General features: G+C 39.6%; 1 protein-coding gene across 1 annotated transcript in view; it reads right to left on the bottom strand.

Moving 5' to 3' along the window:
- rngtt (RNA guanylyltransferase and 5'-phosphatase) overlaps positions 1 to 12,472 on the bottom strand; it is a 113,933-nt gene that overhangs the window by 65,392 nt on the left and 36,069 nt on the right. Inside the window, exons 10-11 of the mRNA XM_085372042.1 lie at positions 10,176 to 10,247; positions 3,712 to 3,876 (exon numbers count right to left, since the gene is read on the bottom strand). Coding sequence (XP_085228168.1) covers positions 3,712 to 3,876; positions 10,176 to 10,247 — 237 coding nt within the window. The remainder of the gene's footprint in view (positions 1 to 3,711; positions 3,877 to 10,175; positions 10,248 to 12,472) is intronic.

The following is a 12,472-nucleotide window of genomic DNA, read 5'->3' as shown; positions in this document are numbered from 1 at the left end:
GGTGAGATATTAGAAACTCTATAAAAAGGGCACAGCGAAACCTAGACCTTCTAATATCCTTTTTTAATGTTAAGGTTACTAAACTGTGACTTAATTGAATCTGAATACACCTTGAACCACATTTAATTACTGCACGCTTTACAAAAGGCCTCACTGCATGATTGCTTTTAAAAAATGAATTAAAAAAACAGAAATTTAAAGAAGAAAAGCCCGTTTAAATTTATTCCTAATTTAAAGAGCAATTAATTGAGTTGAACAGATGTAACTTGTTTCTCTTTCTTCCCCTCACAGACAGACCTTTCCACCAGAAGACATCTGCTCATATGCTCACAACAGCAACTCATTTTCATGTTATTCATTAAAATAAAACAAATTCTGCATTCTTTTGCCTACTAAAAACATGGATTTTAGTAGCTTAAAAAAAATGAAATAATTTTCTTGAATTCTTCTACACTTTTTTTTATTATTGAATTTTCAGCAACGGGCTTTCTGAGGGTTTTTCAAAGCCTTTCTTTGGACATTGGCTGTTTGTCTTTTGTTTTAGTTGTTTGTTAAGCCCCTTAACACTGACCTATGAACCATTCAGGCATAACAAAAAAAAGAAAAAACATCTTTAAGGAATGAACCCGGACTGTAACTAGACATAATAGACAGCTTGGCAAAGAGACAAGTTAAGTTGCGTCTTTAGACACTGTGTTACTAGTATTGTTCTTGTTCTTCTTCAGAGCACCGTGCATGTGTGGATATATATTTCTGATTGGTGCTCAACCACACAATACCTTCTGTTGACGCCCATACCTGCCAAAAATAACCACCAAATTTTTGCTAGGTTTCAGGACTAATAAGCTCCAATTTTTTAAGAGTTCATCATCAAGGTCAAAAACCACCTGTTTGAAAAAGTTCTGTCACACACCAAAAAGTTAATAAAACTTAGACTTGAGTTTTATGATTAGTTCACTCTTAAGGGAAACTTGCCAGCTTCCAGTGGGCTGAGACTGTAACACTCTTTTCTGTAATCCAGGAGGGAATATGAATTTCTACCTTGTAAACTGATCATCTGTGGAAATTGCCAATACTCTTAAACTCTGCAAGCAAGAAAATGACCAGACATTCCAGTCTTGACTTGATGTCTAATGCCACGAAGGGAAGATTTCTGCCGAATACATTCTCAGTCCAATTACCAGAGAATTTTTTTAATGTATTGAGAATAATGTGCATTTTTGTTTTTATTGTGAAACATCAGCCATCCCAAAATGATATTTAGAATATTGTACAAGTGCACAGATCAAACTAATTTACTTGTGAACATTTATTAGTAAGTTGAGATAAGAGCATATTTGACAGTTAGTTAAAGATTTCATCATAACAACCAGGAGAAAACTGCAGCATTTAAACAAAGAGCTACAGTTAAGTGCAGGAATTTAAGGTTAGAGCAATATTAGACACTGCAACTTTTCCCATCTCCCTGCAGGTGATTATTACAGTGGGTGTAACTGGAGTTTGACAACATGGGTACTTGTATATAAAATACATGTAAATAAAAATGCATATTACTATAATACACTAGCTCTTTGTCTGTCTGGCAACTCCTTCAACACAGTCATGAGCTTAGTAGCGTAACTTGGCAGATATTTACATCTTGGGCAACTGAAGGTAAATATATCTATTGTATTAAATATGATATCGTCATGACGTCTAGCAACAAGCAAAAATGACCAACTGCTAGCATTTATACCCAGAAAAACCTTATAAACACATCTCATTTTAGTTTCAAGACAATAACATCTAATTCCCCCCCCCATTAAAACTTATCGCAGTTGCTTCACATTTAGTTTTGGCAGGCCTACACAGTCTGTCGAGCAATATCACAATAAATATTAGCCGTGACTGAATTTCAATTAAAAAAAAATTATATCACAATTTTTAAAAACCCGAAAACGAATACTATTAGTTTATGAAGATATTTAAAATTATAATTCGATATTTTATTTTGCTGTATTCAATGATGAAAAAACAAATTACACACAATTTCTTTTCACAAGCTTTGTAATTTATGATAATTGTAATTGAAGGGCCTGATTTATATCAGATTCATGTAAGAAAATCTAATTTGGCCACAGTTTTTCTTCAACTAATGAAGAAGCAGTGTGCATCACATCAAACTAAATTAAACATGCCATGAATACAATTAATTGTAGAGCAAGATCAGAATTATTGGCTACTGTCAGCCAAGTCCACTCAATCCTCATAAGAGGGAAATTCCAAAAATATATTATCTGGTTGCCCCGATGGACAAATTCTGTAAAACTAAAAGGGTTCTTTGTAAGATAATTGGAAAAGTGGAGGAAGCAAAAAGAATAAATGTTCCCAATTGGTGGGGAAATGGCGACATGAATGTGTAAGTGTGCGAGATAAAAAACAGGAGCCTAGCAACAGACAAAAGCTATCATACAACTCCAGCCTGTGACTGAAATATCCCCAAAATGGAATTTCTGGTTGATATGCCATGAAGTAGATGGTTGTGCTGCTATGAATTAATGAGACAGATTCCAGCTTCTCCCTCTTAATGTCCCATACAACAGAGATATGCCTGTATGGGGAGCAGATGGCCAGTGAAAAAACACAATAGAGCAGTCAGAAACCAGACAGCTCTGACTTCATTTCGAGAAAATCTCGATCAGCATGAACCCCAAAGCTCGCAGAGGTTATGCCTTACAAAGTGTCTTAGAAAAGACGATAGCAAAGGGTTAGACCAGAGGTAACGCAACCATTCATACTAGGAATTTTGCACAAAAGCAGAAAAACACCAAGATATCAATGTTGGCAGAAGAAGAAGTGGAAAAAGCAGAAGAAATGTCAAAAACTTCACCCCCTCCAAACACTTTGATCGTCGCCGAATATGGAGCGCCAACATTCCCAACTGATCTTTGTCCGAGCAAAACATGAAACTAATTGTGCTCTGACCTCCCACAGACCTGATTGTAGGGTACAAGAGCAGGCCTTTGAGAGAGGCTTAACATCTTTTGAGAGAAATAAAGTCACTGCCATTTGCAGCCTATGAACAGCACAGTACTCTAACCTGGGCCATGAAGATGTACGACAGGACAAAAGCATAAAAACATCACCCAAAATAGACAGTAAATATATCTGAGTAAACATAGAAATGTATTTTATGTTTATTCATGGTATTAATGTGCTAATTAAAGCAATGCTAGGAGACGACCATTCCAAAATGTTATAAAGTGAAGTTTCGTTTTTTTCCTCCTAGTCAGAGTTTGCAACACCAGCAGTGTATTGTTACGCTTACAGCTACCACACACCTGAGACCTATTATGATCCATCCCAGCCTAGGTAGCTGTGAGTTCCCTCCCTTAGGCCCAACCTCAAGAGGGCGCCTGCTTCCTTCTATGAGACTGGGCTTGCTATAAGAAGTTGGTGTATTGATGTGTTTCAGCTGCTCTTGGTCTGCCCCCACCAGCTCAGACCAATTTGCTCATGAATTACTGTTGCCCTGGAAAACAACGTCTAGGGATATAACTGGGACACAACTAGCTCAACAAATTCATTTTAGGAAACAATATGTGAGGAATTTGGGTCGTCTGTGTTTCTTTGTTTGAAAAGCTGGATTTTGCTTCAACTGGGCGCCATCTGTGTAAGAAATGGAGAGGGAAATGGACTGGAAAGGGAAAAGAGCACCGTTGATTACAATACCTTGCGTGAAGCATGAATGTCATAGAAGGGCTTTTGTCGGACACTGTAGGGCTCCTTGGTCTTGTCAATCTGTCCAGTCTTCATCTTTTCGTTCCTGGGAGAAATTATTTCCTTTTCTATGCATAACAGCCGGATATTGAAATCACACTGGCCAACAGGCTGTCCCTGAAACACAAAACAAAATCAGTTATTCAACTCTACCCTCTTGCAAACATTCACAGGTTATTCTATGCTTGGCTATTCACAAACAAGAACAATTAACATCTATACGAATGCGGCAGTATTTATTTGGACTTGGATTTAACTTTGCAGTAGTTCCAAGGCTAGATTAGCGCATACATTTTAAAATGCATTTCTTTTGTGAAAACATATTACAGATATGTCAAGATTACTGAACTGCCAGTTTTGTTACCATGGCAACACTGGTAATTTTACTTTTCGTGGGGTTGAGGACTAGGACTTTTGTACATCTGAACAAGGCAGGCATTTTCAAAAGGGGAACAAAAAGAACTTTACAATTAGTGTGACAGTAGCATAAAGTACACTTTGAGGTGCTTCTTGGAATCCTTTCCTCAGAATGAACAGACTGATGAAAATAGGACGAGGGACTTTTTTCATGATGACCCAGTCAACTGCGAACAAACTGCTAGGTATATTCAATCAGACATTAGACCACAAAACAATACTCCATAAATGTGTAAATGCAATTACATATCTCGCCAATATTTGACCAATACTGAGTGTTTAAATTCATCGGCATAATGATGGAGTTGCTCCCGTCCTTTGCAGCTATAACAGGTTCCACTCTTCTGGGAAGGCTCTCTACAAGAGTTTGAAATGTGTCTGTGGGAATTTTTGCCCATTCATCCAGAAGAGTGTATGTACGGTCAGACCACTGATGTTGAATGAGCTGGCCTGGAATACAATCTTTGCTCTAGTTCATCCCAAAAGTGTTTGATGGAGTTCAAGTCAGGAGTCTGTGTGTGCCAGTAAACACCAAAACTCATGCAACCATGAGTTTATGGACAGAAAATTACATTCCCAAATGGTTCCCAGAAAATTTCTTGGTAAGCTGAAGCATTAAAATTCCCCTCGACCTACCACAGAAAAATCACTCACTATCACTCACAAATGTTCATAAAGGCAGGCTGCATGGCTAGGTGCTTGATTTTATACAGCTGTGGTAATGGGCGAGAAATCACCTAATTTCAATCATTAAGAGGTGTAGCCCAATACTTTTATATATGGTAACCTGTGAAAAGGTTACTTTAACATCAGCTGAACTCGTCCCAAAAAAGTACACTGCACAGCTAAATCAGCTTTTCTTTGTCACCATGACAACAGTTTCTCCACAATGTTGGTCAATCACTGTTATTCCACATAGACAAGCATTTCAACCTGAGCCACTACTTTCGTTTACACAGACGGGGTCCACTGTGACTTTGACAGGAAAAAGTACAGCAAAGCTTGTTCCTGTCCCGGGTTATAAATAATAAAGCTCAGGTGGAAAATGTAAAAGTGTTAAATGGTGCCGAGGAGTTTGAGATGAAAACAGCCTGATTGTTCACTTAATGGTACGTAGACTTATTGGCCACTTTATTAGGTATGGCTCATGATCAAAACAAATACCTAATCAGCCAATCACATAGCAGCAACTCAATGCATTTAAGCATGTAGACATGGTCAAGACAACAGAGTGAATGGTTTAATAGACTTTGAATGTGGCATGGTTGTTGGTGTTCTAATTATTTTAGAAACTGCTGATCTGCTGGGATTATTATTTATTTATTTTTTACACACAACCATATTTAGGATTGACAAAGAATGCTCTGAAAAAGAGAAAATATACACTGTTGATGTCAGAGGTCAGAGGAGAAAGGTCAGACTGCTTTAAGCTGACACAAAAGCATTGAAAAAAAAACATTCGATAAAAACAAGGTATGCAGACAAGCATCTCTGAACACACAACGCATCCAAGCATGAAGCAGATGAGCTGCGGCAGCAGAAGGCTACAGGTGCTACAGATGTCACTGTTGTCAGCTAAGAACAGGAAACTAAATAAAAAAAATAAATGGAAATAAAGTGAATATTGGCTTTGCATTCATCAGGATGCGACTTTATTAGGATGCCCATGCTGATCTGTGTCTGCAGGATGCTTAAGTTGCCAACTGTCTGCAAACAGATTAACCATAACAACTTGAGAAATGAGAAGCCAGTCATGCTGTGTCCTTGTGATAGACTCTCCAATTTGCTTAATGTAGCCTTAACAATGTTATAAGGGCAATTTGGGAACTTCAAATAAGGTCACAGACAGATTGAAGTTCAAGATACTCTTGTTTAAACATTTCTTTGAAGAGTTCTTTTTCTTTTAGGGTGACTGCAAAACCGCACTACATCCTCCTGGAGCAACAGCTGGTATCATGTCCCACACATTCGGCACCATCTGTCAGCCGTGTCATCGGGACAGAACAAGATGTAAGTGTGGATGATTCAAGGCATGTGCTGTCCACGACTGTTCAACAGGGAAACAGCAGACAAAAACCCTGTTAACCAAACATTTCTAGGGCTAAATATCATTTTGGGCTGTGACTCCAGGGGTTAATCTGTCACAGAGAATATCATTAATGCAAATATGCCATTTATGATATCCTCCATATTGATACTGCTGTCACAATAACAACCATGGTTTAGATTAGCAATGGGGGAGGAAAAAGAAATCATGCTGTACATTTATACTAACATGAACTGGATAATGTAAAGAAAATCACAGTGAAAAACTGATGCGGTAGTCTACACCATTCTGCCAAAATTTCATTGCAGCAGCTCAAAAATGGTATTTGTAGTATGTACTTCCCCTGTGTCCTTATATCCATGCCTGAGAATGACCCTAAAGGAATAATGGCTGATGCTCAGGCTACCCTCATGAAGTCCATTTCTAATTCGTTTGGTCATTCACACCAGTGGCCTGCAGAAGGTCATTTTGTGGGGCTCTGGCAGTGCTCATCCTGCTGTCCTTGCACAAAGAAGGAGATACTGGTTCTGCTGATGCGTCAAGCACCTTCTAAAGCCCTGCCCTCTTCGAGAGCAACTGCGCATCTGATTAAAAGTGTTCTTTTATTTTTTTTGAGCAGTTTATATATACACATTAACTTTTAAACACCAGAGAGCAATATAATGAGAAATAAAGGATAATAGCATGAGGTTGGCAAGGCTAAAAAAATACAGCAAAAACATGAAAGTGTTTGAAATCCTGTTGAAAGCAGATAATTTGGGATAAATTACATTACATATCGGTGACAAAATAAGAGATGTCAAAGCAAGTTTAATGCCAAGCTTCCCTTGGGATATTCGTGACAAAAACAGAGGCTTTCGGGATGTTTTGGACTAAAACTGTTCGGCATCCTGTTTGACAACAGCACTACTTTATAAAAAAGAAAAGGCCCACAACATTTTAAAGCAATATTGGAGCAAGCTATTATTTTAACAGGCAACATCAGTTACTGCTAATACAGTGCATCAGTTAGATTTTAAGGAGGAAGAGTAACACTTTTTCTCGATTTTTTTTCTCTATATATTTTTCTGAGACTAGAAGCAGTCGGATTAATGAGCGAACACTTGATATAAAAAGAAGCAAGTATTCAGGCTTTACATCCACATCTCAACAGATGTGGGCAGATTTGATCTAAACCTTGAACACACACAAAAGCCTACAGTTCCGGAAAATGTATTTCCTGTCATCCACCTCCATCACTGAGAGCCGGGGTCGCTCCCTTTGGCCTCGGGAGTACATTGGGTGTCTAAATTTGTAGACTGGCAGGTCTTAGGCCAGATTTTATGACGACATTCTATCCAAGTGTACGAGAAGAGTCCCTGAAGCATACAGTTCCCGCTCCTTTATGAGTCACTGCAATGCTGTCATGAGCTTTCTTCTCAGACAGAGTTCAAAACCAAAGAAAAAAAATGCATCTAGAGATACAGCAAAGAGTTAAGCATATTGCTGTGTTTAACAAGGGGTTGCAAGGTACTTCATAAGTACTTCTACAACATATTCAGAATTATGACTACTCTTCTTAATATACTGCATAATCCACTTGTATTTAACACGGTAGAACAACATGAATTGGTGGATTAGCATTGTTTGAGTAAGCCACACTCAATAAAGGCAGCCAGGGCTTGTGTTCCCTGCAGAATGGATGTGATTTATGAGCAAATTATAGCACGTGAGGTCAACTGAGAAGGCACGATTATCGAATGGCAGCTTTTACTAGCTAGAGGCCAACACTAACCCAGCTCTGGGTCTTGTGTTAATCTGTGCAACTTGTACTTCATATTTTCTGCTGTAAGTAACAGTCATTACTGATAAAGATGTAAGGTGTATGTTAATGCAGTATATTTTTTAAGTAACTGCACAAAAGGAGACTGCAGGTTATCAGTCTGCTGATCTGAAAGAAATGATGGAGCAGATTCAATAGCTACAGACTGTACCTGCAGATTAACTTTTCAAGCAGAAGTAAATGGACCTGACGGCTGTAAAACCTGCCCGTGCCTCGACAGATAGCATCTCTGTGGTGAATGCTATAAGCACTCCTTTCTGCTCAACCCGTTTATCAAGTTAAGCCAATTATCTTGTCTACTTGTGCACCAAAAGCAAGATTATTTTAGCAGCATAAAAGATAATGAGGTCAATCAAAGTGTCAGCACATAGGCAGCGATGTCAACTGCAAACCTCCATGCTTTTATTTCAAAATAACAGCTTTCAACAAAAAAATAAATAAATAAATTTAAAAAATCAGAAAATTGGGGGGCACGTATGTAAATGCTGTTGTCTTGTCTGTTCCCCCACTGTGGGGGAGCTGACAGTGACTGACAAGCTGCAACAACTTTCAAGAAAGACAAAAAATATTTGTAATTATCTACAACAAGTGAAGTAAGAGAACTCCCTAGCCCTAGCTTAGGGTCATTTTCAGAGTGTAACCAGGCACAACTATTTTTCCAATCAAAGTTTTTTTTAAAACGTCAGTAAAACTTTTTACTGACTCCTTAGATGCCCTGAAATTACCCAACAAGGCGAGAGGGCACATTCTTCTCCTTAGACTCAAATCAAAAGCATCCCTCTATTAAGCTGCAACCCAACTTTAAATATAAGCAGGGGGTCACATTAGGTCATGAGCCAGGCTGGTGCTGTGTTCTCTCACTTGCTGCATTTCTACCTTCAATCTCAGAATAAAGCCTCAGTACCAAGGAGCAGCCCACCCCAGGTAATAGAGAAGGCCAGAAAGGATCAATACAGTGCTCTACTGATAGCAGGGTGGGGAGTCATGGGGAGCTGCTAACCTCCACAACATCTCACACAGACGTTCCCCTCGCCACTGGAGCCCTCTATCGAGCCGCTTTCCTGTGTGATCCTCTGATCGATAGAGAAGGGGAGGCGACAGAGAAACATAATAGCGGAGGTAACCCCCTCACCAACTTCATCCCAAGGTATTCATCAAGTTCTTTTTAAAGAAGACAGCAGAGGGCTCCTAAGGGTAAACATGCAGGCTCGTTTGTATCTGTGACTATCTGCATGCCATTAGCAATATGCAGACATGTTAAAGGGATAAATTAAATTTAGAGTTCGAAAGAGTGCAAGTAGTTACCAGCCTCGCAGTGTTGTTCCCGGGCAGTTCACGAAAAAGGTCATAATAATTTAACAGGAGAAACATGCTGTTAGACATATAAAAGAACACACAGACGCACCAGGCACTTACTGCCACACTGAAGCAAATAATGGACTGCTCATCAGGTCAATCCTGCACAATGCATCGTACTGACAATGTTAAAGGTTAATATTTAATAACATTTGTCTAAGTGGTTATCAAAAACAGGTCAGTGTAGCTGGCAAAACCAATTTCAACTGAAAGCACAAGAGAGAAAAAAAATCACAAGGAAAAAACTTTGCTAATTAATATTCAATTATGGGTCAAAAGCAGTTCAGCCCCAGCTTTGTTGTTAAGGTCAGGCTTTAGTCATGACATGTTGCAGGGTCAAACGGAGCCACGCTTTCCCTTTAGCATGCAGAATGATGAAGCTCTGTCATCTCTATGCAAATACTGCAAAGCCTGGATCAACACTGCTCTGCTGCCTGCTGCATTATAGCACTGAAGGAACTCAACCACGAGTTTGAATTTTCAGGTATAAGGGATAAGCAAATCCTAAACCATGTCAGTGCTTCTTCACGTAATACAGTCCCCCGTTTGGATTATATACAGCCTGCTACCGACTAAGACCACAAAATAAGAAACCCTTTTTGCTGAACCTTAAATAAAGAGTTAAAAAAGCAGAGGGCAGAAGCAGCTGCAGGCGGACTGCAGCATTAATAGAATGCATACAATGTCCTTTTAGTTGATTCTACCTGACATCTTGACCTGGCACTTCTTCCGCAATAAAAACCATAAGAAAAGACGATACCTTCTCATACTCACATTGAATTTGATGATGTCATATATCAAATAGCGAGGCACGGGGTGACCGTTCACCTTGTCGATGATCATCTCCTGCAAGGAGTAAGACAAAGATTCGGTCAAGGGGGATGGACAAACGACAAAGGAAAGGGGAGAAGATGCAGAAAGTGGATAGAAAGTAAATGTTCTGAATTACGTGAGGTCTTAACATTACAGCATAATAAAAGAGGTTCCTGTTTGAAACCTGCTATGTAGAAAGTGTGGGAACTCTCTAGAGGATGTATGTTGAGAGAGGAAGATGCCTGTGGCGGTGCAAAAAGATAGCAAGCCAGGTGTGTGGTGTGTAAGTACGTGCACAAGGGTGTGTTTGTGTGGTCAAGGAGGACATGAAGCAGAAATAGCACTGCACATTTATTATGCAAGGCTGTCAGGTCGAGGTCAGGTGCAGTCATGACGGTTGACACTCATAAGAAACACGTGATTAGTTTTAAAAGATGTGCACAACAGTAACAGTGAAGATGACGTGGAAGTGGAACGTTTTACACTTTAGCTGATAAATATTTGAGACTGACTCACTACGTATAGAGAACTATATTTATCCCCTCGCCCCTCATAAAATATAGAGGCACCTAACTGTGCTCTAGTGATGTACCTGACAGATAAACGAGTAACAGGTAAGACATCACTCAAGGACACACAAATAAGCAAAATGAGTATTTTGGAGGCCGAAAGGCTCATATCAACAATACCAACAGTATGAAGTATGAAGCTTCTGTTACCGAGATCAGAAACTAACCTTTACTAGCTTCTTTTTTTCATTGTTTTTGGGGGGGGGGTCCTATAGCTATTCTTAGGGATGGGTACCGGTGTCCGGTGCCATAAACGGTAGTTTATCAAATCCGATGAAACACCTGGCGACGCATAGCGTTTTTTTTAAAAGCCCAGAAATGCGCCGTATTTGATAGCTTGCTGCGAGACCTCACACCGAGCACATCTACTGCGGGTGGGTTGCCTGTTATGCAACATCCCCCAAAAACACGAAGAGGAGAGTCCTGGCCCCTAGCCCTGCCAGTGTAGCAGAAATGATGACTGATGATGATGCAGCAGCAGCCGTTCTTCTCTGCGTGAGTAGCTAAATGTTGTTCGGGTGTAATTTACGTTGAGTAGGCTAACCACGTTATTACATTAATGCATGTAAGGTGAACTAGCAAACATCATCATAGCTACATGCGGCTGTCTTCTTGTTTGATGGCAGATACTCCCTTCACCCTGGCCAAAAAGACTAAAATGACCAAAGAAAAAGTGGAAAACAGTTAAACATGAGAGGTTTTTGGACAAAGTTTGTGTTTTTTTTCCATTGTTTAAGCACTGCTTCCAGCCAAGAATCATACCATATATGCCCCATAGCTGCAGAAAAGGCTAACATTGTTATCTTTTTACAAAAAACAGCTGAGCATGAGAGGTTTTTGGACCAATTTTGTGTTCTCTATTCTTTAAGCACCGGTTTGAGCACCGTTTGAGCACCGTTTGAGCACCGGCACCGTTTCAAAAGTACCGATTTGGCACCGGTATCGGATAAAACCTAAACGATACCCATCCCTAGCTATTCTGAAACCAATCAACTACTCCAATGACTGTAGGAGGAAAATTTTCTTATTTTTTCTTCTTCTACTGGTTCAAACATGACTGGTCAGTAGAGCCTGGACATCTACCATCCTTTGGTAACTTGATGGATATTCACTTCCAACCCTGCTGGCAGTAAAAGCGGTCTATGTGATGAGCTGAGCGAATTGCCCATTACTGGTATTTTACAAACGTGAGTGTTATTCTTGTCGCTTTATTGGCAAAAAGTGAGTATGTCAAAACATTTCTTTTAACATTTATTTGACTTAAAAGAACCCAAAGGCAACAATTTCTTTACATTTCAACATTTAACAGCAGCCTTCAGTGCAATGGAAAATTGTTATAGACCTGTCATCTACCAGCCACTTTCCCAAGATGAGAAACTTCTGCTTGAGTACCTGCATCCTAATGACTACTTGAAGTGTGTTACAATAAAAACTCCCCCTGCTGGCTGACATAATTTTACTTCACATCTCACAGGGCAAAGGACCAGACAACACAACTAAATTTCCACAGCTAGATTGGTGGAGAGGAGAAAAGGTGTGAATGCAAGGCATGCACAGCTCTGAAGGAGGATTTGGAGAGGAGAAATGATGTAATTCCAGGAGGCTGCTGCCATCATTATGGATCTGGTGCACTGAACCATGGCGCAGACAGACAGCAGCGGATGAATACATTAATGTGACCAAAGGAAA

This window comes from Diplotaxodon limnothrissa, linkage group LG15, assembly GCF_057381915.1.
Source record: "Diplotaxodon limnothrissa isolate DT_005_m linkage group LG15, D_limnothrissa_male_GT1.1, whole genome shotgun sequence".
NCBI lineage: Eukaryota > Metazoa > Chordata > Actinopteri > Cichliformes > Cichlidae > Diplotaxodon > Diplotaxodon limnothrissa.
Note: the sequence above shows the minus strand (reverse complement) of the source record. Positions and strands in the feature narration are given on the sequence as shown.